At 40.0% G+C, this 26,518-nt stretch overlaps 2 protein-coding genes across 2 annotated transcripts; one reads left to right on the top strand and one right to left on the bottom strand.

Annotated features, from left to right (window-relative positions):
• Nucleotides 1-4,475: 4,475 nt before the first annotated feature.
• On the bottom strand, nt 4,476-8,592 carry LOC115432283 (arsenite methyltransferase). The gene is made up of 10 exons (XM_030153183.1): nt 8,448-8,592; nt 6,570-6,703; nt 6,241-6,391; nt 6,033-6,169; nt 5,858-5,927; nt 5,689-5,770; nt 5,456-5,587; nt 5,207-5,349; nt 4,926-5,048; nt 4,476-4,716 (listed from the first exon to the last, which is right to left on the bottom strand). Exons 1-10 carry the CDS (start codon nt 8,481-8,483, stop codon nt 4,639-4,641), a joined length of 1,086 nt encoding a protein of 361 aa, XP_030009043.1. The 5' UTR covers nt 8,484-8,592; the 3' UTR covers nt 4,476-4,638.
• A 552-nt stretch (nt 8,593-9,144) lies between these two features.
• On the top strand, nt 9,145-25,680 carry prpf8 (pre-mRNA processing factor 8). The gene is made up of 43 exons (XM_030151691.1): nt 9,145-9,317; nt 10,009-10,129; nt 10,222-10,390; nt 10,525-10,689; nt 10,854-11,072; nt 11,194-11,406; nt 11,570-11,695; nt 11,841-11,946; nt 12,256-12,446; nt 12,600-12,719; nt 12,858-13,047; nt 13,224-13,343; nt 13,494-13,628; nt 13,757-13,886; nt 14,027-14,223; nt 14,327-14,533; nt 14,999-15,162; nt 15,271-15,397; nt 15,559-15,751; nt 15,886-16,073; nt 16,328-16,566; nt 17,163-17,309; nt 17,391-17,601; nt 17,724-17,840; nt 18,185-18,432; nt 18,550-18,729; nt 19,013-19,148; nt 19,235-19,404; nt 19,616-19,745; nt 19,842-19,988; nt 20,133-20,293; nt 20,443-20,634; nt 20,914-21,151; nt 21,282-21,410; nt 21,733-21,846; nt 21,943-22,116; nt 22,299-22,492; nt 22,730-22,969; nt 23,445-23,586; nt 23,679-23,819; nt 23,934-24,073; nt 24,541-24,743; nt 25,028-25,680. The coding sequence occupies exons 2-43, from the start codon at nt 10,021-10,023 to the stop codon at nt 25,180-25,182; spliced, it is 7,017 nt and encodes a 2,338-aa protein (XP_030007551.1). The 5' UTR covers nt 9,145-9,317; nt 10,009-10,020; the 3' UTR covers nt 25,183-25,680.
• The last annotated feature ends 838 nt before the right edge of the window (nt 25,681-26,518 follow it).

The following is a 26,518-nucleotide window of genomic DNA, read 5'->3' as shown; positions in this document are numbered from 1 at the left end:
TTTGGTCATTGACAAGGGTACATAAGTCACAAAGAGGGTTTCAAATTTTAAGTTGCTATCAGATGGGACCATGGATCTCTGTCCATCTGACCGATAAGTTCAACATTTTAAAAATGAAATAATCATAGAGTTAATAAAATGTGAATGCTAGACCTCAGAAAATATGATGGACCAAATACAACTAATGTCACCTTGTGTCCTAATTTTGTAGGTAAAAATAATTAATTTATATGGCAGGAAAGATACGGGTAATACAATAATAACATATATCAAGGTACACAATTTATAGATCAGGGTACCAATTTTACAGTTTCAATTGACCTATAATCATGAATAGTTTCGATTGTTTTGTTGACCTGGATGCTTGTAGTCATTAATTGCCATATTCTTACAAAGTTATTAATGTCGTATTTATGTTATATTATTTGTAATCTTACCAAAATTAAGTTGCATTTATAACGCATTATGTCATGTACTAGTAGCATGTGGTAATATAGTCTAGTTAACTGTTGATCACACACACACACACACACACACATATATATATATATATATATATATATATATATAGTTATTTCTAGGGGTAACTACTAAACAACGCGCAGACAAATTAGGGGTCTATTGCACGTGTAGTAGATCTAAGTACATAGGATATATCACAGGAGATTATACGGTACATATTTCACAAGGGTACAAATTTCATGCGTATACGCATAAAATATGTACCGCTGATTTTCACGCGTGCGCAAAATCGGCAGGGGTACAAATTTTATAGGGGTCCATATTTTGTCCGACACCGGCTTCATTGTTGCGGAGCACTCTAAAAAGTTCGTAACAACATTTAGTGCAAGCCTTCAGGATACACTCCCATGGGATATTCTAACTTCCCGGCAGCCCTCCTGGTCAACCCCTAACTGTGGGTCATCCTGGGCCGAGGTGGTGGTCCGCAGCCGTAACCGTAGCGCTGATGGTGCCGCCGTTCCCCCTCAGCTCAGCCTCTCCATCCGCTTTGCTGTCCTGGATGATGACAACCCGGCTCACTCAGCTGATGCTCCCGCTCCTCATCTGTTCACGGCCCGGGACACCTCTCCGCTGCCAGCTGATGCCAAGACGTCCACACTGCCGGTGGCGGATACCGCCTGTGGTGCCCGATTGGCCCAACGTCCTTCCAAACGGACCACAACCTCCTCCACCCGGCACAGGACCCTGAAGGAGGCCGTGCTCCGTCTCTCCGGCGGGCTTCCTCGTCCGAAAAAGACCGGGAACCCTCCCTGTCCTGAAGCCGCCAGCCTGCCTCACTCCCCTGCCGGACCACATAGTCCGGCAGCCTCACCCACAAACCGTGAGTACCACTACTCCACGTCTCCTGGTCCTCTGTTGGAGCCCTCCACTCTGATAGTGGGGGACACTATCACCACACATTCGCTTCGCCATCTCCATCACACGCTGTTTTCCTGGAGCCACAGCCGCAGACATCCTGGACAAACTCCCGGACCTGTTGCCTTCACCTCCACCCTCCGTAAAATGGATAATAGTTCCCGTTGGCTGCAATGACACAGCTCGTCGGCAGTCTGAGCTGACAAAAAATGATTTTAAGACCCTTTTAAGTTTCCTTGAGAGCTGTGGTAGGTCTGTTTCTGTCACTGGTCCAAAAGAGGATATGCACATACGTCACTTCCGCCCGGGGCCACGCCCCTCTAAATCAGACTGAGTGGCAAAAACAAACCGGGTCAAAATGGCAGAGCATAGCAGTGACTACAGCGAGACCAGGAAAAATGTGGAAGATAACATGAAATTAAAGACAGCTGGACTCGACATGGATCCATACAAGCTACCAAACGACAAGTGGTAGTGATGGGACTTTTGGCTCTTTGAAGGGAGCCGTTCACTGAAAAGAGCCGTTCAAAAGATTGGCTCTTTTATGTTTTTTGCATTATTTTGAAACACCAGTGTTTTAATGACTAAATAGGCTACATGTGATGATTGACACTACATTTTAAAGATGTTGAATACCCCCCCACCCCCCTTATGATTTCCCGTACTGGTGGTCGAAAATGACCCCCTTTAAAAATGGTTTCAAACAGTCGGAAATACCTCACATGTGACTAATTGATGCCTTTGGGATTATTTAGAAGTATTTTTAAGCAAAAAAAAAGTTTGACAAAAATCTTGTTTTTGTTTTCTGGACCACAATGCTAAACAAAATGCTGGATTCCTGGAAAAAGATCATTAAAATCTGTCAAATAGATAACCAGATCAAAATACTTAGGTGGTGCACCTTTGACTCACCATTTAAACCAAACAAGAGTGATGGGAGATTCAAAAGATGGATCAGGAAAGGACTGACCACATATGACTCATTCATGCACAGAGGGGTGTTTCAGAGTTTTGAAGAACTTCAGAGATCTCATGGGTTGGAAAAGGATGACATCTACAGGTATCTGCAGGTTAGATCTTATTTTCACCAGAATCTACAAGATACCTGGGAATCAGCTGGTCTTAATTTCTTAAATATGTTTTTATCCATGTTGGAATCTGATTCATGCACCAAAGTTGTTTCCAGATTATACAATGGTATTCTGCTGTCTAAAAAGGGTGATACAGACCACATTAGAAATAAGTGGGAGAAAGAAGGAAATCTAGTTATATCACCTGAAAGATGGGAAAAGATCCTCAAATTACAATGGATGACCTCAAGCTCCAACGATTGGAGGGAATTCTGTTGGAAAAGTATTGTTAGATTTTTTGTAACTCCTGCCCAGAATAAACATCAGGGCAGTGGAGACACCTGTTGGAGACTCTGAGGGACAATGAACGCCAATCATCATATTTTCTGGAGTTGTCCAGTGATCAAACCATTTTGGGAACAGTTGTGTGAACATTTAAATAACATTTTTACTGAAAAAATTCCTTGTAAATGTGAAGCCCTATATTTAGGAGATATTTCATGTGAGAACTGGACTCTGAAAGATAAAAAACTGTTGTTAATGCTTTTGGCAGCGAGTAAAAATACTATCACTAGAAAATGGTTAAAGCCTGAAGCACCCACAACGGAAGAATGGATGGACATCGTACAGGACATTTACATTCTGGAGAAGCTGACATTTTGTTTTAAGGGTCAAAAGGAATCTTTTTTCACTATTTGGTCAAAATGGACAAACTATGTTAAATTTGTAATGGATGTGAATTGAATACATCGGTGATGTGAATACTTTTACATGTGAAACATTTCTGTTTAGAGTGATGTAAACATACACACCTTATAGTCTTGTATTTTCGATGAAGTAATGGAGTAAGCCCTCTCTTTCAGCCCTCTTTTCTTTCTTTCTTTATTTTACACGTTCTTTATACAACAAAAAATCTTGGATAAGCATTTTTTCATTTGACGTGTAGAAATTGAACTGTGCTTGTAACAGAAGTTTTGTAACTTGTGCTTTTCCAAATAAACAAAGAATTAAAAAAAAAAAAAGTTGGACAAAAATCTCTTTTTTTTTTTCTGGACCACATACCCCCCCTTATGATTTTCTGTTTCAGTAGTCGAAAATGACCCCCCTGAAAAATGGTTTCAAACAGTCTGAAATACCTCACATGTGACTAATTGATGCATATGACTTTAGACAGTAAGAGACAGTAGTAACATAATTTTTTATTTTTTTTTATTTCAAATTTTATTTTCAAAGTTTAATAGCAAATATAAAACTCATGTTATTTCTACAGCTACATTAAATCAATAACACCATCAGCCTTTTACCATCTCTAAAACATTGCCAGAATCAAAGGTTTACTGTCTAAACCAGACTTACACAGACTTATCCATGCATTTATCTCTAACAGGTTAGACTACTGTACCGGCCTTCTCACTGGACTCTCTGAATGAGCTGTCAAGACAGCTGCAGTCCATCCAGAACGCTGCTGCTCGGGTCCTGACTAGAACCAGGAAGTACTGCCATATTAGTCCTGTGCTCAGGTCTCTGCACTGGCTTCCTGTCACTCAGAGAACAGACTTTAAAACAGCTCTGCTGGTGTATAAGTCTGTCCATGGTCTAGCACCAAAGTACATCTGTGACATGTTGGTCCCATATGAACCATCTCGGACCCTGAGAACCTCAGGGACTGGTCTTTTGCTGGTACCCAGAGTCAGGACTAAACAGGGTGAAGCTGCATTTCAGTTCTATGCAGCTAAACTCTGGAACAGTCTTCCTGATGACGTGAGAGAGGCCTCTACTCTGACAATGTTTAAGTCCAGGCTGAAAACAGCTCTGTTCAACTGTGCATAGAACAACTGAAAGGGTTCTATCTGCATTCTTCTCTTTTACTTTATTTTAATTGATTATTATTATTATTATTATTTTATTGATCATGTTTTGTGTGTTTTTAACTTGTCTCTTTTCCATTTTTCTAAAGCACTGTGAATTGCCCTGTGTATGAATTGTGCTATACAAATAAATTTGCCTTGCCTTGTATCCGAGTATTGATTTTTATTATCACAATACGTAGGCAACATTCTAACCATGAGATTCTTCCCAAATTATCTGACTAGCGACAAAACTTACTGTAAATACAGAAAAGGCACATAAAAAATTTGACAGATTACTTTCTATGGTCTTTGTATTGTTTCTTGTGGATTCGGGTGCCTCTTTATTTGCCTGTTTTGGAGCATTGTCTCACTGAGGATCCCAGTTTATCAGCCAGCAGGAATGGGTTCAGGTGACAGTACTGAGAAAAGAATAAAATAATTCCATGACCACATCCCTAATGTGACACTGATGTACTACAATGAGACACATGAATCATCTTTTGGAAAAGAAGTTTGCATAATATTTGCTACAATGGTTATCACATATTTTTTATTTGTATATGAAAAGTAGTTTCTTTGTGGATTCAGTCAGTGGTTAATAATTCAGAATAAAACATATAACAGTTACCTGTGTTGATGACTCAGAACTGGAGTCAGCTTTGTCCAAAATCTCAACCTTGAAATCAGAGGAAAATCGAGAACTCTGGAGAATTGCTGCCATCTCTTCATCTACTTCCACTGGAACATCTTTCTGCCCAGCACAAAAATAAGCATAGTCTAGTATGAGTGATTGTTTAACAATGTGAATATACATGATTTTTTACATAATGGTTTGGTGGATATAGAGACTTGTAACACACTTAAGTAAACATTAATGTTTAAATCTGGCTCTGGTTGCATTTATTATACCTTGAAAGAATGACATGAGTCAAAGTCCAACTGATCTGGGAACTCTGCCACAGTTCCTTGATAGGTTACTTTTGCTTTAGACATGACTGGATTTTTTGGCATCTTAAAGAGCCTGTAAGTGCCTGATGCATATCTGATATCACCTGCAAGACATAGAGATGGACAAGACTAGAAGAGGTGGCTCAATTAAATGAAAAAAAACCCAAAACATTTTATCAGTCATTTATAGTGAAAACTGTTTTGTTTTACCTGCTTTTTCTTTAAGTTCACTGTTATGGACCACAATATGAGTTGCAGTGACCAAGTGTGGAGTGCTGAACCCCACACTCTGGGCCAATGAAATGAGGTCTTGCCAAAAGAGTGACCCTCCCATCCCTTCACCTAGCAGAGAAAAAAAAGAAAATACAGCATGTCAGTGATTCAGGATTTATTCCTTTCAGCAATCTTTTGTTTTTTAGTCTCTGTTCAACAGATTTATTTACCCCACAGAACTATATCGTCCTTCATGTGATCAGGAATAACTTTGCTGGCGTACATGTCACTGTAGTACAGCTCCCCTCCCTCCTGTGAGACATGACAGTCGCAGTTTAATACATGTTTATGAAGGGTCACTTTAGTGCTGGATATTAAAAGTAGAATTAACAAACAAACCTTGAGGACATTGAATGCTTCCTGAAGCACAGCTCTTTTATCAGGACACAAGCAAATCACACAGTTTGACCTGGACAGATCAGAAGGAAACAGGTTTATTCATTTACTCATCTCTCCATAAAAAAAAAAAAAAACGACAACAGAAGTAGTTGTTATAACCGTGTTTTAAACCTACAGCAAAATATCCATTGAGTTGCTTTGTACGCCTGCTTCACTGAGCTTCTCCATATATCCCTGGACAAAGGTGACATTGGGCTCCTTGTAGCCAAACTTCTGTTGATGATACTCAATGTATTGCCGAGACACTGCAATCTACAGAAAGAGAAAGTAAATCAGATACAAGAACATGAGCATCACATGTGTACATGTCAGTCTGTAATTACCAACTCCTCTGTCATGTCAAGCCCTGTGACATATCCACTCGGTCCAACAAGTTTACTGAAGGCAAAACAGTCTCTGCCAGAGCCACTGCCGAGGTCCAGGACTCTGCAGCCCTCAAGCTTCGCAGGAAATGGAAGACCACAGCCAAAAAATCTGTAAAACAAATTGAAAATAATAATTAAATTACAATAATACTACTAATTCTGTTGTTAATAGTTTAGTGGTTTAATAATATGCTATTTCAATGTGCCATCTATCAGTTCATAGTGCTCCTAAAAACAGCTCATTCCTATGATCCTACAACCACCATCACACATTATTATCTTCATACCTTTTGGTTACCTCTGGGTGAACGAGGCTCAAAGCTTCAGTGACACTTTTTGGCACTGGGCGGCAGGACAAACTGCATGAAGCGGCACTTGTTTGCAAATCACAAGAGGACTCCAGTCGATTGCCATAGTATTTCTGCATAGATCACACAATGGTGAAATACAAAACCATTTACTCAAGTATGCAGTACTGAATTCAAATATGAGATGCTTGTGCTTGACAATGCAACTTTGAATATTTCTTCTGCACTTCATCTCAAATTAGTTAAAAACACACAAAGCTGAAAATATGACTGATTTTGTGAACTCATGAATAGTTACCATTTTAGAGATACAGTACTGTACAAATGTCTGAGGTTGATTTTAGCTTTATTGTTTTTTCAGAGTTGTAATGAGCACATAAATATTTTCAGTCTCCTTATTATGAGGCAATGAGACAATCTTGAAAATATGTAAACAATATTAAAACACACACGCAATAATCAGTAGGTATGTTAGGTAGTGATGTGGCGTTCACAAACAAATCGAATCTTTTGAACGGCTCTTTGAAATGAACCATGGAAACCAAGTCTTTGTAAAGAGCCGTTCATTTTTTTTTTAAGGAGGGAGTGTCCGATTGCCTGTCAATTTAGCGTCACTGGGGAAAATGCACTACAGTTGTTAAGGTATTTAAGTAATTGCAATGATCAATCGCTTCTGTGTTTTGTCCATTTTTTCTGTATGTTTACCAACATACTGTTCTTGTTCTGACAATTGCAATACAGTTCTGGTATTTAAGTAATTGCAGTGATTATTCACTGTTGTGTTTTGTGCAATTTTTTCCGTGTGTTTACACACATGTATTGTTCTTGTTTTGAGGAGAATAAAATGTTATTTCATAAGAAAATGTTTTATTTTCTTCTTCGTTTTTAGGCTACAGACTAGTCCACATAATGCACCGTGATGTTTTTTGTCAAATTCCAGCATTTGCCTAATGTCACCTCTCATGTCATGTATTTAGCCCACACTTTTTTAACTAACTATTCTTTTTTATGGTTAGATAATACTTACTGCCACCCCAATTAAACACCTTTAAAATGTAATGTCAATCATCACATGTAGCCTATTTAGTCATTAAAACATTGGTGTTTCAAAATAATGCAAAAAACATAAAAGAGCCAGTCTTTTGAACGGCTCTTTTCAGTGAACGGCTCCCTTCAAAGAGCCAAAAGTCCCATCACTATTGTTAGGTATCTGGAGATATTTGCAGGTAAATGCTATTTAGAGGGACCTCCATTTGGATTTTCTTCTTCTTCAACAAACTTGGTCTATTACACCACGACTCTTGCAGAACATTCCTAGAGTTTCTCTTTGCACTTACTTACTTACTTACTTACTTATTTATTTATTTGCATATATGGTCAAGATGTTCCCATTTAACTGATGGTATATACATATTTTTCTGAAATGTAATGTATTTTAATATTGTTTGCATTTCTAATGGTATATAATAATAAATGTATATGTACCTTACTAAAACAACAAATTTGACTTTTGCACAGTACTGAAGGTGGTTCTAACAGCACAGTAACACCTCAAACGTGGATGCATTAAACTAGTAACAGTATAGAAGTCCAATCAGAACAACCACAACAACAATCACCTGCACCAGTAAAATTCAAACACTTTTACAGATTTTACTGTAATAGATTGCGATTTGGAGAAATGTCGTCTTTCAATCTGACATTTGTGCAACGTCAAAACAAGTTGCTTTTTCTAATTTCTGCGTCATCAGCACACTTTACAATGACAGATATAAAGAACTTTGACACCCGAATCTGAAAACGTATTTAGTGGAAATAAAACTCATTCCTGTTTAGTCAGATGAAACTGTGCACTACCTTAACATTCTCCCGCACATCATCACAAGTCGCCATTCCGAAGAAAGTGGAGAAAGTAGGTCCAAAGTACCGAGAGGCAAGATAAGACGTATTTAGGTCAAATCACAGACATGCCTTGTTTCACCAACAACTCTTTTCCGGTCAATTATTTTTCAGAATAAAGACCCAGGATATCATATTCTCAAGAGCACAAGAATGGAAAAAATTAAGACGATAGAAATGTGTTGATGGATGACTGTAAATTTAATTTAATTAAAAACGTTTGACATATGCTCTTCAGTTGATTGGTATTTGTCACCTGGTGTTGGGAAGGAAGAAAAGTAAAAGTGAGGATTTCTGATTTTTCTATTAACAAATGTCCATATGATGACGACAATTTATTAGATTTTCTTTTGCGTATATTTTCTGTGTACCGAATATCCAATCAGTTGTCTAGGTTTTGCTAACAGTCTAAAATGAGTGAATAAACTTAATATATGTTTTAAAAAAAATTAAAAAGCTGTAAATGTTTCATCAAACTCCACCACTCCAGGAGGCAGCAACTTACCGGAAGTAGAAACATCCGGGTATTTGCCAAAGTGCGCTTACCCAACGTTTGCGTAATTTTTTTTAACGTAAAGCCCCTTCCTTTGTTTGGGTTCAGACGCGTCGATTTGGCGCATGTAACGTCTGTGATTTCCACTGAACTGCGTGCATCGTGGGGCCGCCGTTGTTCGTCGTGCGTGATACATTTCTGAAAGACAAGTTAACACAACAGAGTCAGAAAGAGGGATAAGAATACTGTGTAACAGAGAAGTTATGGTAGCTGGACGTCTGTGAAAAAGACTGTCTTCAGCGTTGGGAAATCGCCTGGATAGAGAAGACAGCGAGGTTTGTTGTGTTGTTTGCAATTAGCTTTTGTTACTTTACACCGACTGGTTAGCAGCCAGCTAGCATTAGCATTCACTTACCGCTTCATGCACGCTTGGCCTAGTCAACAGTTCAGCACTAATATAAACTTCATGATTAAGTAGACGTGTCTTAAGACTTTCCGAATAACAAATTATATTCCTAACGATCGATCGGGTGATGTGTATATTGTTAGAAGTGTGCCTAACAATTTAACACTTTTGCACCAATAAGGAAGTAATGTTGTTTAGCTAGCTAGTTAGCAAAGATTTTCATTATGGTAGAATGCACACGTCCCAAAATACACTTAGAAATTAATGTTTATCAGAAAAAAGTCATTCATTCAGAGCTGGCTTGCAGAGCTTATTTGAAACATTCTATCGCTTCTTGGTGGGTGTCATCTGTTGTAATATAAACATTTTAGTGATCTGTATGTGTCAGTAGACGCACTTCGTAAACATAAATAGGTAGATAATTCCACACTTTGTTGCATGCTTAACTAAATATTTTTACATGCTCAAAACTGGACTTATTTCAGTTAAATTCAACTTTATTTATAAACCACATTTCATGTACAGGGCAGACTCAGTGTGCTTCACAACAGGTATATAACTTAAAATATGGATATGAAAACATTTACATAATTTAAAATTGTGACTTTGTTGGCTTTTAGTTGTGAGGCACCATGGCAGCTACCTTCCCCTTCAGAGGAGTACCTGCAGGGATTCCTCCAGGTGTGCCGCCTCCTGCGCCGGTTCCAGATTTCATGACTGAGGAAAAACTGCAAGAGAAAGGTTTGTATTGTTCATTTGGTGCATTATTGCTTCTGTTTCCAAGTTGCCATAACTGTTTTTTGTAATTGTGTACATTATGTCTTGCTCTGTAGCAAGGAAATGGCAGCAGTTGCAGGCAAAGCGGTATTCAGAGAAGAGAAAGTTTGGCTTTGTGGATGCTCAGAAGGAAGATATGCCACCTGAGCATGTACGCAAGATCATCAGGGACCATGGAGACATGACCAACAGGAAATTTCGCCATGACAAGAGGGTTTACCTGGGGTAAAAATTAATTATTCAGTGGTAGACATATCACTACTCATTTTCTAAATGGTAGTAATCTTAATTGTGTCCTTGGTGCACAGTTGTTTTTATTAGTTATGAAAATAACTCTGTGTCTTTCTTTTTTTACACAGTGCCCTCAAATACATGCCCCATGCTGTTTTGAAGTTGCTGGAGAACATGCCAATGCCCTGGGAACAGATCAGAGATGTGCCTGTCCTCTACCACATCACAGGAGCCATTTCCTTCGTCAATGAAATTCCTTGGGTTATAGAGCCAGTTTACATAGCACAGTGGGGGTAAGATGAAGCACCATGCCTCACGAGTGTGAAAAATTTCTTACATTTTTGTATTACCACAACAGATCTTTTCTACCTTTTTTTCATGCATAGATAATACACAAAAATTAAGTGTCAATAATTGTCTATTTGTTTATATTATGTGTTTATTCACTCACTCTTAGCACCATGTGGATCATGATGCGTCGTGAGAAGCGTGACCGACGTCACTTCAAAAGGATGCGCTTCCCACCATTTGATGATGAAGAGCCGCCTCTGGACTATGCTGACAACATTCTTGATGTTGAACCACTTGAAGCAATCCAGATGGAGCTGGACCCTGAGGAGGACAGTTCTGTTGTTGAGTGGTTCTATGAGCACCAGCCCCTCAAAGACACTGCCAAGTAAGACCTCACTTTTCTCTCATATTATCCCTAAGAGACCCACAATGCTGCTCCTGTACACGATATGGTAATGGGTATTTATGAAAACCCAATGATGATTAACTTCCTTTTCCTTTTTTAGGTTTGTGAATGGTACAACCTACCGTCGGTGGCAGTTCACTCTTCCCATGATGTCCACTCTGTACCGCCTGGCTAACCAGCTGCTGACAGACCTGGTGGATTACAATTACTTTTATCTCTTTGATCTCAAGGCCTTCTTCACTTCCAAGGCCTTGAATATGGCCATACCTGGAGGACCAAAGTTTGAGCCCCTGGTTCGGGACATTAACCTCCAGTAAGAGCCTTCAGCATTTTGTACATGATTTAATCCACAGCAGAAATTGACTCTGTCTCTGTCAACCATTATTGCTCAATACATTTGAAAAAAAAAACCATTAAAGCTTTTAATAGGCAAGTATATTGGTACTTCATCTAATCTTTCCCTGATTTATCTGCAGGGATGAAGACTGGAATGAGTTCAATGACATAAACAAGATCATCATCCGGCAGCCCATCAGGACAGAGTACAAGATTGCCTTCCCCTACCTGTACAACAACTTGCCACACCACGTTCATCTCACCTGGTGAGAAGTGGTCCTGATTTCTTTTAACCAGCACTGAATTGGAAAATATTCCCAGATTATTTAAAAAAAGAAAAAAAAAATTTTGTTGTATTTATTTAATTCTGTTAATGAATTTGTTTCACTTAAATCATCTTTCTCTCTACAGGTATCACACACCCAATGTTGTGTTTATTAAGACAGAGGATCCTGATCTTCCAGCGTTCTACTTTGATCCATTGATCAACCCCATCTCACACAGACATTCTGTTAAGGTAAGACATCAGGGAAGATGAGCATAATGCCTCGCAACAAAACAAAGTCCTCTTACAAAGGCGCACATGTATTGGTCTGCTTGCCTGTGCGTAAGAACTGGAGGAATATAAAAGTGAATGGTGTCTCTTTTTAACACTGGCTACATTTGAAGTCAGGCTTTCACCGTTCCTATATTTTGTCTCTCTGGATTTAAAATAGAATTTCTACCAGAACAACAAAGAAGATACCTCTCTTCACATTTAGCTGTTCTATGCATCAGACATTATTCTTAAATTTAGCACTTATTGGCTTTCCCTTTGTGTGGTCAGAGTCAAGAGCCTCTACCAGATGATGACGAGGAGTTTGAACTTCCTGAGTATGTGGAGCCCTTCCTCAAGGAGGCACCTCTCTACACAGACAACACAGCCAATGGCATCGCCCTACTCTGGGCACCGAGACCATTTAACCTCCGATCTGGTCGTACAAGGCGTGCCATTGATATCCCCCTGATCAAGAACTGGTGAGCAAACAAAAACATGACCAAGAAAATGAATGTTGTAACCTCATGGAAAACAGAAGAGTTACATGTGTAGGAAATTTAGGTTAAGTCGAAGTAAAATTGTCAATTTCTTATATTTTTTTAGGAAATATAATTCTATGAAATTATTTTCAGGTATCGTGAACACTGCCCTGCTGGACAGCCGGTGAAAGTGCGTGTGTCATATCAGAAACTTCTCAAGTACTATGTGCTCAATGCTCTCAAACACAGACCACCCAAGGCCCAGAAAAAGAGGTGAGAATCTGACATTTAATGTTTGTTGTTTTTTTTTTTGTTTTTTTTTTGCGTTTTTCTGTGTGTGTGATTAAAGTTTAAGTTAATTTGCTTATTGGCTGGTTGTTCTGTAAAGATTGTTCAACTTTTTGCTTCCAGGTACTTGTTCCGATCATTCAAGGCCACCAAGTTCTTTCAGTCCACCAAGCTGGACTGGGTGGAAGTGGGCCTGCAGGTGTGTCGACAGGGCTACAACATGCTCAATCTGCTCATCCACCGTAAGAACCTCAACTACCTGCATCTGGACTACAACTTCAACCTGAAGCCTGTCAAGACCCTAACCACAAAGGTATGAATTTCAGAGACAGTCTATTACATTGTTTTAAAGGTCTTTTGTAGAGCTTCTCAAGACTGACATCTCTGTTGAAAGTTTCAGAGGCATACTTTGGCGTATGATGTGAACAGTTTTTTGTAGTAGCCTAATCAGTGTTGACTGACCATTTTCATCTTTCTTCTGCCTTCTAGGAGCGTAAAAAGTCCAGATTCGGCAACGCTTTCCACCTGTGCAGAGAGGTGTTGCGTCTCAGCAAGCTGGTGGTGGACAGCCATGTGCAATACCGACTGGGAAATGTGGACGCCTTCCAGGTATGTTTTGTACAGCACATAACATCAGTAATGTAGCTACACTTGGCACTATTTTAACCTTGGCTATTGTGTAACTAGGTCACTGTTACACTATCTCCAGCAACAAGGAGGCAGCTGTGACTAATCTTAGGCTTTTTCCTTGTATTGTAGTTGGCTGATGGACTGCAGTACATCTTTGCTCATGTGGGCCAGCTGACTGGCATGTACCGTTACAAGTACAAGTTGATGAGACAAATCCGAATGTGCAAGGACCTGAAGCATCTCATCTACTACCGCTTCAACACTGTAAGTCAAAGCTCACTTCAAGCACACACATTTACTATTTTCTATGAGCAACATAAATATATTTTCATGAAGAGAGGCTTTAAATCAAACAAGGGCTTCATGAATGTATTTCTGTTTTTCATTTTCAGGGTCCTGTAGGCAAAGGTCCAGGTTGTGGGTTCTGGGCTCCTGGCTGGAGAGTGTGGCTCTTCTTCATGAGGGGCATCACTCCCCTGCTGGAGAGGTGGCTGGGAAATCTGCTGGCCAGGCAGTTTGAAGGTATGCTTTCATCTTTCAGCTGCTATCTTTAATTTGAAGAAAACAAAAACAAAAAACATATGTGTAATGTGGTTCACTATTTGTAATTTAAATAACACCTTTTTGTCTTTTTTTTTTTTTTTTTTTCTTCTCCCTTTTAGGACGTCACTCCAAGGGTGTTGCAAAGACAGTGACCAAACAGCGTGTTGAATCTCACTTTGACCTGGAGCTGCGTGCTGCTGTGATGCATGACATCTTGGACATGATGCCTGAGGGAATCAAACAGAACAAAGCCAGGACGATTTTGCAGCATCTCAGTGAGTCCTGGAGGTGCTGGAAGGCCAATATCCCCTGGAAGGTCAGATATTTTAGAAATTGCTCTATCTTCATATAGTTGGTTAAAATGTTTCAGCAGCAAAGTTTAAAACAAATATGTTTTCTTTTACATCTTACAATTTTAGGTGCCAGGCCTGCCCACCCCTATTGAGAACATGATCCTGCGCTATGTGAAGGCCAAAGCTGACTGGTGGACCAACACAGCCCACTACAACCGTGAGCGAATTCGTCGTGGAGCCACTGTGGACAAAACAGTGTGCAAGAAGAACCTGGGGCGATTGACCCGTCTGTACCTTAAAGCTGAGCAGGAGAGACAGCACAACTACCTGAAGGTAATTCATACAGACTGATATAAAAAAGGGCCTTTGCAGAAAGTATGAGTGCTGTGATTTTTAAGATACTGTTACAGACCTTCCCTTTGTTCTGTTTTGCTGTTTTACTGATTATTTAGAAATTGCAACATTTGTAATAAGTTAAGATTATCATCACAATAAATCCTAGATGAAAATGATTGATGTCCTCTTACAAAGGCGCACTTGCATTGGCCTGCTTGTCTGTGCATAAGAATTGGAGGAAAATGGTAATGAATGGTGACTCTTTCATCACAGGCTGCACTGGCAGTTGATCCCTCACCAGTCAGATATTACTTTAATAGTTTACACAGTAAAGGTTCAAATTAATGTTGATTAAAATGGATATATAAACTATGTGAAAAATAAACTCCTAATCAAATGCAAACTGCCCAGGCTGATTACATTTTGTCCAAGTATAGTAAAGTGTGTACATTCTGCTTTCAGGATGGTCCCTACATCACAGCTGAAGAGGCAGTGGCCATTTACACCACCACTGTACACTGGCTGGAGAGTCGCCGCTTCTCTCCAATCCCCTTCCCTCCACTGTCCTACAAACACGACACAAAGCTGCTCATCCTGGCTCTAGAGAGGCTCAAAGAAGCCTACAGGTAAATATACTGTGAACATCTCGGGTAGTGAGTTTAAGTTGAAATCAAGCAAAAACAATCATCAGAATATATTTCCTGCCTTATTTAACTTTGCCTTGTTTCTTCCAGTGTGAAGTCTCGTCTAAACCAGAGCCAGAGGGAAGAGCTGGGTTTGATAGAGCAAGCTTATGACAACCCACACGAGGCCCTGTCCAGGATCAAACGTCACCTGCTCACCCAGAGAGCCTTCAAAGAGGTCAGAACTGAGATGTAACTGTGATTCATGTACATTAGTATGGAATTTAAAATACCCTATTGGTCACTTCTGCTGTTCAAAAGATCACACACCATTATTGCCAGAAAGTAACTTGAGTCCTCGCAATAAATTTAATTCTCAACCACTCTGTCTTTGTGTAGGTGGGCATTGAATTCATGGACTTGTACAGCCACTTGGTGCCAGTCTATGATGTCGAACCCCTGGAGAAGATCACTGATGCTTACCTGGACCAGTACCTGTGGTATGAAGCAGACAAGAGACGACTGTTCCCACCTTGGATCAAACCAGCGGACACTGAACCACCACCACTGCTGGTATACAAATGGTGCCAAGGTCAGAGCTCCTTAAACTCTTATTTTAGGTGGAATAAAAGTTTCATGCAAGATAATGGCATGACATTTTTCAGTTACTACGTTTGCAGACAAAACTGTGAAATAATCTAAAGCCCTCCTCTTTTTACTCTGTAGGGATCAACAACTTGCAGGATGTGTGGGAGACAGCAGAAGGCGAGTGCAATGTGATGCTGGAGTCCCGATATGAGAAGATGTATGAGAAGATTGATCTGACGTTGCTTAACAGACTGCTGCGTCTCATTGTGGACCACAACATTGCTGATTACATGACAGCCAAGAACAATGTGGTCATCAACTACAAGGTTATAACACTTTCATTATATCTCTTTAGTTTTAAATCTTGAAAAAAATTTGTTAAACAATTTAATCAGTGTTTTGTTTAAATAAGATAGAAAAGATAAAAAAGATAATGTTAGAAATATCACTACTTTAAAGTACGGTACTTAAAGCTTATGACTTATTACAATTTTTACAAGATTCCTAGTGAACCATAGCCTACTATATGCAGATTCAGTCCTCTCCAAGTGTAATGTCTTCTGGTCTTTTGCCTGTTTAGGATATGAACCACACCAACTCTTATGGCATCATCAGAGGACTCCAGTTTGCCTCATTCATTGTCCAGTATTATGGTCTGGTGATGGACCTGCTGGTTCTGGGTCTGCACCGAGCCAGCGAGATGGCTGGCCCACCCCAGATGCCCAATGATTTCTTGAGTTTCCAAGACACAGCAACAGAAAGTGCTCACCCAATCCGACTGTACTGCCGCTACATCGACCGCATCCACATCTTCTTCAGGTACGATTGTCTTACATTGTTTAGTTTTAATGTGTGTTAGTCTGTATGCAACAAGGGCCTTTGCAATGAATGTAAAAGGGATTCATTATCGTGCATTGTAGATATTTTTTTGTATTGTTTGACTTATTAAGATGTGGTCCTGTGATAACATTTCCTTGTAAGATGAATAAAGTCTTTCATAGATCTTAGGTGAAATTTTTTCATTGGAATCCTCTTACAAAGGCGCACTTGCATTGGTCTGCTTGCCTGTGCGTAAGAACTGGAGGAATAAAAAATGAATGGTGTCTCTTTTATTACTGATTGCAGTTGCAGTTGGTCCTTCACCAGTCAGATATTAGTTCTAATTGTTTTACAACACTGAGGTTTCCCAGTGCGAGCATTGAGCTGTAGCTGCTAATTAAAACCTGAAGTAAGATGCAGTAATAGATGAAAAATAAAAATCGGTGCATCCCCTGTCACAAATTGTCAAAGCACAACTTGTTTATGTTTTGAATTGCATGTTGGCATGAGATTTTCAGTTTGCATGTGTGAAGACAAATGGAAAAAGGATTTTAAAAGAAGTTTGTAGTCATGTGACTCTTCTGTTGCTACACCAGGTTCACTGCTGATGAAGCCAGGGACCTGATTCAGAGGTACCTGACAGAACACCCTGACCCCAACAATGAGAACATTGTTGGTTACAACAACAAGAAGTGTTGGCCCCGTGATGCCCGCATGAGATTGATGAAGCACGATGTCAACCTGTGAGTCCGCCCCCACATTACCTGAATGTATTTTTAAAATTTTGAGTGGGATGATAATTCTTATGATCTTATTCTTCTCAGTGGACGTGCAGTTTTCTGGGACATTAAGAACCGTCTTCCCCGGTCAGTGACCACTGTCCAGTGGGAGAACAGCTTTGTGTCTGTCTATAGTAAAGACAACCCCAACCTGCTCTTCAACATGTGCGGCTTTGAGTGCCGCATCCTGCCCAAGTGTCGCACCAGCTACGAGGAGTTCACCCACAAGGACGGTGTGTGGAACCTGCAGAATGAGGTAAGGATGAAGGAGATGGTCGGCTATAATGGGATTTTGGGGAGTTGAGGCTTCTTTGGTTGTTCCTCAGTGGACGTTGTCATATTCCTGTTGAAGTTTTTACATTCTGTTTCTACATGCAGGTAACCAAAGAGAGGACAGCACAGTGTTTCCTGCGTGTGGATGATGAGTCGATGCAGCGCTTCCACAACAGAGTCCGACAGATCCTGATGGCATCTGGGTCGACCACATTCACCAAGGTAAGTAGACAGTTGTCTCCCAAAAACTGAACTTTGACCTCTTAGCCCACTACTTTAATTGGTAGTTAAAATGTTTCTTGTAACTGTTCATCTGTAAATGCATTTTTACAAAATGGCATCAAGTTACTTTTTTAGACCTTTTGAATCACCCACTAACAAAGAAATAGTTTGAGTTTCCTTATTAAAAATCTTAGCATTTACAAAAATACAAACAAAATTAGTAAATCTACCTAAAACAGATTAAAGCTAAACTGACAGTGAAAACAGTCAATCAAATAGAAATACTAATGACTTTGGTAGGTAGACTATCAGAATATCTCACGGGGTCCTGTTCTCATTTTCAGATTGTAAACAAATGGAACACAGCTCTGATTGGCTTGATGACATATTTCCGTGAAGCAGTGGTAAATACCCAGGAGCTCCTGGACTTGCTGGTCAAGTGTGAAAACAAAATCCAGACACGTATCAAGATTGGCCTGAACTCCAAAATGCCAAGCCGATTCCCCCCGGTAGTGTTCTACACTCCTAAAGAGCTGGGCGGCCTTGGCATGTTGTCCATGGGCCATGTGCTCATCCCACAGTCAGATCTGCGGTAAGTCAACATGCTGATTAACTTCATATCGTATCAGTGTGTCTCTTACATTGTGGTGTTTTTGTATTTCTAGGTATGAAATAAAAGGTTTTGATTTATTCTTTCTCTTTGGTCCAGGTGGTCCAAACAGACAGATGTGGGCATCACCCACTTCAGGTCAGGAATGAGCCATGAAGAAGACCAGCTGATTCCTAACTTGTACCGTTACATTCAGCCGTGGGAGAGCGAGTTCATTGACTCTCAGAGGGTCTGGGCTGAGTACGCCCTCAAGAGGCAGGAAGCCATTGCACAGAACAGGTATGGCCTCAATCAGATCAGCCTGTCAACCAGACAGTCACTTTATATTTGATGTATTTTTGCATTCCAGTCTGTACAAGCAGTGGGGTGCTCATGTAAAATGACTAACAACCACTTAAATGTTGAAAACAAGCTATGTTTGAGGTTATTTGTTCATCATCCCATAGTTTGGATTTCCAGTCAGTCTTCTCATCAACTGTTTATGGGATGGACCTAGTATATGTTCAGTGAATGTGAACAGAAGCTAGATGAGGCCAATAACAGTGTGTTTTGTCTGTCTTAGGCGACTGACTCTCGAGGATTTGGAGGACTCTTGGGACAGAGGTATCCCTCGTATCAACACTCTGTTCCAGAAGGACAGACACACACTGGCCTATGACAAAGGCTGGAGAGTCAGGACAGATTTCAAACAGTACCAGGTATGAAGACGACCCTGATGTGTCAACCAGTACCCTCTTCAGTTATACTTGTTTTCACATCAATTTTGATATTTTTATTAATGTAGGTGCTGAAGCAGAATCCATTCTGGTGGACCCATCAGAGGCATGATGGTAAACTATGGAACCTGAACAACTACCGCACAGACATGATCCAGGCTCTGGGGGGTGTGGAGGGCATCCTGGAGCACACGCTCTTCAAAGGCACTTACTTTCCCACCTGGGAGGGTCTTTTCTGGTGAGAACACTTTAGTGCTGAGAGTGTTTTCTTGTAATACTGAAAAAGAGAGGTACATTAAACTAATATAATACATATTAGTGTTTAGATTAAAAACATGTTGAGATTAAAAAGCAGATGTCATGGTGATTTTTTTTTCCTCTTTAAAACTGTGGAATAGTTTTACATTTAACTCATTGTGGTAAACATCTATCATTTCTGCTGGTTTTAGGGAGAAGGCCAGTGGCTTTGAGGAGTCCATGAAATGGAAGAAGCTGACCAATGCCCAGAGGTCTGGTCTCAACCAAATCCCCAACCGTCGCTTCACCCTCTGGTGGTCACCCACCATCAACAGAGCCAACGTCAGTACAACCACTTGCATAAATGGGATTGAATAGTGTAATTCTAAAAAAAAAAAAAAAAAGTGAAAAATCATGAAAATGTCTCTCTCCTTTTAGGTCTATGTCGGTTTCCAGGTGCAACTTGATCTGACTGGAATCTTCATGCATGGCAAGATCCCCACTCTGAAGATCTCCCTCATTCAGATCTTCAGGGCTCACTTGTGGCAGAAAATCCATGAGAGCATTGTCATGGATCTCTGTCAAGTAAGTTTCATTTTTTAAATGGACATGCTGGTTTTATGCTGCGTGATTATACAAACCTAATGTTGTATAATTATAACCAAATGTATGTTTTACTGTTTTCTGCCATTAACTTACTGTGTATAAATCTTCTGTTTTTGTCATTAGGTGTTTGACCAGGAACTGGATGCTCTTGAGATTGAGACTGTGCAGAAGGAGACCATCCATCCTAGGAAGTCATACAAGATGAACTCGTCCTGTGCAGACATCCTCCTCTTTGCCTCATACAAGTGGAATGTCTCTCGACCATCTCTTCTTGCTGATTCAAAGTATGACTTTTTGGAGCTTCATTCGCATGACTTAATGTGACTTTTTACAGAAAAAAAGAGACATTAGACCAATAAGGACTATAAAGATAAAAACTGTACTTGGTGATCTCATGAAACCATTCAATTCAAATGTCCTCTTTACTCTGCAGAGACGTCATGGACAGCACCACCACACAGAAGTATTGGATCGACATTCAGCTACGATGGGGTGACTATGACTCCCATGACATTGAGCGCTACGCCAGGGCCAAGTTCTTGGACTACACCACAGACAACATGAGTATCTACCCCTCCCCCACTGGTGTGCTCATTGCTATTGACCTGGCTTACAACCTTCACAGGTTAGTTTTATTTTCGTTTTGATTTAAGTGACTGAATATAAACAGATAAACTGTTGCACATATTTGACAGGGTTGCATGGATTCTGGCACCACCTTGTTTATGATTACAAGTATGTTCTGCAGCAACAGTTTAAGTTTTCACATGAGCTTCCTAACTTGCTTTACATGGACATTGCTGTCTTCAGCCATAACTCATATTAGACTGAATGTACTTCCATGTAAAGAAAGAACTGCAATCAAAGATGCTGTAGTAAACCCCTCATCATTCTCTCCCTGTAGTGCTTACGGTAACTGGTTCCCTGGAAGCAAACCTCTGATCCAGCAAGCCATGGCCAAGATCATGAAGGCCAACCCTGCTCTGTATGTGCTAAGGGAGCGTATCCGCAAAGGTCTGCAGCTGTACTCTTCAGAGCCCACTGAGCCCTACCTGTCCTCACAGAACTATGGTGAACTCTTCTCCAACCAGATCATCTGGTTTGTGGATGACACTAATGTGTACCGTGTCACCATCCACAAGGTGAGCTGCAACATGTTTTCCCTCAGCTGTTATTTTATGGGCAACTGTAATAAATCAACTACAAATTGGTATATTAAAACACTTTTCCTTAATTTTTAGTCACATGTGCTCTCCATCTCTCTCCCATTAGACCTTTGAGGGTAACTTGACCACAAAGCCGATCAATGGGGCCATTTTCATCTTCAACCCCAGAACCGGTCAGCTCTTCCTCAAGATCATTCACACCTCTGTATGGGCAGGACAGAAGCGTCTGGGACAGGTACAGTCTTGCTCTGCTACTGTCAAAATGGCATGCTGATTGAGTCTAATGCACAGTACTGATATATACAACAATATTCATACTCTACTATTAGTATATTTTCTGTTTTCAGCTTTGTCAGCATTCTACTTTCCTTGTACTGTAAAAACTAGATGAAAGGTTCACTTTACTAGAATAATATTCAGTTTTACGTAAGCAATGGTTACCTGTCGATTCTTTTTCATATACGTCTCTTGCCATCATGGGGATAATCTTTGCAAGGCAGTAAGTTTTTTGGTCATGAAATCAAGTATGTGATGTAATTCATGTTTTATCTATGTAGCTCGCCAAGTGGAAGACAGCTGAAGAAGTGGCTGCCCTGATTCGTTCACTCCCTGTGGAAGAGCAGCCCAAACAGATTATTGTCACCAGAAAGGGCATGCTGGATCCTCTGGAGGTGAGGTTTTCATTTTAACAATAATAAGCTGTAATTGGTCACCCTGACTAGTTTTTAGGCTTTTAAGGTAAAGTGTAACTGTTGTTCTCTGTGCAGGTCCACTTGCTCGACTTCCCCAACATTGTCATCAAAGGCTCCGAGTTGCAGCTTCCCTTCCAGGCTTGTCTGAAAGTGGAGAAGTTTGGAGACCTGATCCTGAAAGCCACAGAGCCTCAGATGGTGCTCTTCAATCTCTATGACGACTGGCTCAAGACCATCTCGTCTTACACAGTGAGTTTACATCCATCCTAAAAGATACTTGGACACAAATTAAATGAGCTCTTTAAATTTGTTAATCTGCTTGTTTTGTCCATACACCTTCTTTCTCTCTCTTATTTACAAACAACAAAATAAACCCTCAGATAGACATCAACTGTTGCACTGTATAAATAGTTGACCTCTTCCATTTCTAGGCTTTCTCCCGACTCATCCTCATCCTCAGAGCACTTCATGTCAATAATGACCGTGCCAAGGTGATCCTGAAACCAGATAAGACAACTATCACCGAACCCCATCACATCTGGCCCACTCTCACTGATGAGGAGTGGATTAAAGTGGAAGTGCAGCTCAAGGATCTTATTCTGGCCGACTATGGCAAAAAGAACAAGTAAGTGCTTAGATCAGAGTAAATCTCTGATCAGTACAGCTTATAGTTGGGGTAGTGTACTGCACTGTCTGATGCTTTAAATTCTGTTGCTGTTTTCTGGTCTTTGACATATAAAATATTAATTGCCTACAGATCATTCATCACTGTACAACTCTGAATAATTGGCAGTGATAATGCTAATGACTGACACTACATTTTTTAAGCCCCTGTTTTACTGTTTAACTTGTCGTCATCCAGTGTCAACGTGGCCTCACTGACCCAGTCAGAGATCCGTGATATTATCCTGGGTATGGAGATCTCAGCTCCGTCACAGCAGCGCCAGCAAATTGCTGAGATTGAGAAGCAGACCAAGGAGCAGTCACAGCTTACTGCCACTCAGACTCGGACTGTCAACAAGCACGGTGACGAAATCATCACCTCAACCACCTCCAACTATGAAACGCAGACGTTCTCATCCAAGACAGAATGGAGAGTCAGGTATGCAGGTTTAATTAAAACGTCACTGTTGTTTTGGAAACCGTTATCAACTTTACTCATCAGAAAGCAGAACACTTACACAAGCATAGTGTAATATTCATTCCTAAAATAAGGATATTAGTGTTGTCATCAATTTAGAGGAATCCCAGTATTTGTAAAATTAGATGATTCAGATAATCTAATTTGAAATTAGCATTTGGTATTGCTTCAGCTAACATGACTTTGGATTCTTTTGGTAGACGTATATTAGCATAATATGAATATCCCTGTAGTGTAAATAAAACCTTAATGAAATATGATTTCTATCACATTTTGATCAGTAATGTGGGTATATACTGTTCCTCTCATGATCCTACTTCACAGTATTGACATTTTGATTGAGAGGCCTCTAGCAGCAGAAATGATCTCAACAGTCAGTATAGCAGTTACTTTGCTCTCCAATTCACTTGACTCAAATGATTCTTGTTCCTTTCAGGGCCATATCTGCAGCCAACCTCCATCTGCGAACAAACCACATCTACGTATCCTCTGATGACATCAAGGAGACCGGATACACTTACATTCTGCCCAAGAACGTCCTCAAAAAGTTCATTTGCATCTCAGATCTGCGAGCACAGGTGTGTATGAGACTCCACTGTGTTGCAGTTCATAGACAAACACCTGAGTTATCTCCTGTCTACTGATAGTGACTGTGTCTGTGGTGTTCCAGATTGCAGGTTACCTGTACGGGACCAGTCCACCAGACAACCCCCAGGTGAAAGAGATCCGCTGTATCGTCATGGTGCCACAGTGGGGGACGCACCAGACAGTCCACCTGCCCAATCAGCTGCCTGGACACGAATACCTTAAGGTAATGCACGGGTATAGCTCACGCTATAAAAAACTTTCATTAATATTCATTTACCACTTTTTAAAAATAGTGCAATTTTTAGTTTCCAGATTGTTAACTTATGTTCTGAAATAGGAAATGGAGCCCCTCGGCTGGATCCACACTCAGCCTAATGAGTCACCCCAGCTGTCCCCCCAGGATGTCACTACTCATGCCAAAGTCATGGCCGACAACCCCTCCTGGGACGGAGAGAAGACCATCATCATCACCTGCAGGTAGGTTTCTTCACTGTATCCTCATCTTTCAGTTCAGTTTGGTATGCTTTATTGATATAAATTTAAAGGAAATTAGCAATATTTTAAAGGCTTTGAGCTCAATTAATAGTAAAAACCAAAAATATTGAGCAAAACAAAAGACTAGACCAGGACTACAGCTGATTTTCAGACTTCAGCGTTGTATTATGGGTTACATATCAGTATAATGTTACTATAAGACAAGTGATGTATTACTATGTTAAAGTCGAAGTGTTGGAGAATGACTTTTGTACAAACTATTGATTTAAAATCAGTAATGTTTGTCAGAATCAAAAGAATCACAAACCCAACACTAATACTTAAGTGTATCACTGTTCATCTTGAAGCCAGACTATCTGCATACTTGTTTTATGCATATTGATGAGTAATTGTTTCAAAGCAAATGGAGAAACTTAAAAAGCTGTGTTTTTTTTCCCCCCATTTTTCAGCTTCACTCCAGGCTCGTGCACACTCACAGCTTACAAACTGACACCCAGTGGTTATGAGTGGGGTCGGCAGAACACAGACAAGGGTAACAACCCTAAAGGCTACCTGCCATCGCACTATGAGAGGGTGCAGATGCTGCTCTCTGATCGCTTCCTGGGCTTCTTCATGGTGCCAGGCCAAGTCTCCTGGAACTACAACTTTATGGGTCAGTAGCTGTAGTTTTCTGTTTTTATAAGGTGAACTGTTAAATGTATGGTCTGATGGGTTATGTGATATTTTGTGTGTCCTCAAAGCACCCACCATGTTCATTACAGAAATCAGTACACTACATTGACATTTCCAATGTGACCTAGGTCTGATTTTTATGGATTTTCTTTTCACATCAGCTTTTTTCTTTGTCCATACAAACCATAGAATGCAAACAGTAAATGACTTTGCTGAAGAAACTCTACATTAAAACTCAACATTATGTTTACTGTGTTTTTATAGGTGTGCGCCACGATCCCAACATGAAGTATGACCTGCAGCTGGCCAACCCCAAAGAGTTCTACCATGAAGTCCATCGGCCTTCGCACTTCCTAAACTTTGCCTCCTTGCAGGAGGGCGAGATCTATAACGCAGACCGTGAAGACATGTTCGGCTGAGTGGATATTCTGCATGTGACAGATTTTGTAGATAGCTCTGCCCAAATCCTGATGCGCCAGTCTAGAACAGCTCATGTAATATTTCTATTGAACACATATAACTGTGATGTTTGGAAATTTTAATGTAAAGGCTAAAGGTCCTTTTTAGGAGTCTGGTAACTTTTTTGATATTTTCTACAAATGTTATTTCCCCCTCACACTCTTAAATGTTTCCGTGACGTTCTGCACAAATTTGCAGGCTTTAATTTTTTTTTTTTTGTGGCTTCTTATACATTCAAGCATATGTGCATTTGTGTGTAGTTTTCAGTACACAGTACATCTGTGTAAAATTTGATTACATGGGTTTAATAAGGGTCAGGACTTCCCCTCAGCCCTTGCAGAACTGAAATTGAAAGTTGTATCTTCCTGTCTGTGAGGCCCGTTACTATGTTGTACTGTACATCTCGTGACAATGTAACTTGGGTTTAAATAAAGATTACACTTTTTTTTATATAAATATTTGTCTACTCTGATTCCAGGGTTTTTCTAACAGTCATGAGGTAAAACCCAAAGAGAAGTTAAGGTACTTTTAAGAGAAAGTTTGAACTTCTCTCTTGCAGGGAAGTTAAAGGTCAACACTACATCAGGTTCCAGTAACTTTAGTGACGTAACAAACACATTTGCTTTGTTTTTTCTTATAGAGGTGCAAGTTTCTGAGTCGTTCAGCAGCTTTGAATTTAGAATTTGCGCTTGACATTTATTGGACACTTACAGGTCAGTATTATTGGAGAGGAAATTCACTTTTCACGCTCTGGTGCATGCATCAGTATGCTCGACCTGGCAGGCGAGTTAGCGCATGTAGGTTTGTGTGGGTGCTGGAATTACATTGGTCAGGCTAGGAGGAGGATCTTGTAGTGCAGGGGCGTCAAACTCATTTTCTCTCGGGGCCAAATTTAGCCCAATTTAATCTGCAGTGGGCACGACCAGTACAATAATAGCATGATAGCCAATAAATAATGACAACTCCAAATTGTTTTAGTGCAAAAAATTACATTCAGTTATGCTGATATTTACATTTACAAACTATCCAAACAATAAGGATGTGAATAACCTGACAAAAATGAAATTTGATAAGAAATATAAGTACAATTTAACAATATTATGCCTCGACTTATTTATACATGTGCATTACAGGTCAGATCTACAAAGGCACAAAATATTTAGTAAGTGGCAGAATATTGTTAAAATTGTGCTTAATTTTCTTTAGACATTTTAGGTTGTTCATATTTGTTCCGGTTATTAACGTTTTATTGTTAAAGGATAGTTTGTTAATGTAAATATTTTCATAATTTAATGT

Source organism: Sphaeramia orbicularis, chromosome 13 (assembly GCF_902148855.1).
Source record: "Sphaeramia orbicularis chromosome 13, fSphaOr1.1, whole genome shotgun sequence".
Lineage (NCBI taxonomy): Eukaryota > Metazoa > Chordata > Actinopteri > Kurtiformes > Apogonidae > Sphaeramia > Sphaeramia orbicularis.
This window is presented reverse-complemented; position numbering and strand designations above follow the sequence as displayed.

Excerpts from the sequence above, each read along its gene's own strand:
- prpf8 (XM_030151691.1), top strand. The coding sequence starts at position 10,021 with ATGGCAGCTACCTTCCCCTTCAGAGGAGTACCTGCAGGGATTCCTCCA. Across the intron at positions 17,841-18,184 it reads GGTCGACCACATTCACCAAG|ATTGTAAACAAATGGAACAC; the intron begins GTAAGTAGACAG and ends TCTCATTTTCAG. Across the intron at positions 23,820-23,933 it reads CTGGACACGAATACCTTAAG|GAAATGGAGCCCCTCGGCTG; the intron begins GTAATGCACGGG and ends GTTCTGAAATAG.
- LOC115432283 (XM_030153183.1), bottom strand. The coding sequence starts at position 8,483 with ATGGCGACTTGTGATGATGTGCGGGAGAATGTTAAG. Across the intron at positions 6,170-6,240 it reads TTGACATGACAGAGGAGTTG|ATTGCAGTGTCTCGGCAATA; the intron begins GTAATTACAGAC and ends CTCTTTCTGTAG. Across the intron at positions 5,771-5,857 it reads AAGCATTCAATGTCCTCAAG|GAGGGAGGGGAGCTGTACTA; the intron begins GTTTGTTTGTTA and ends CATGTCTCACAG.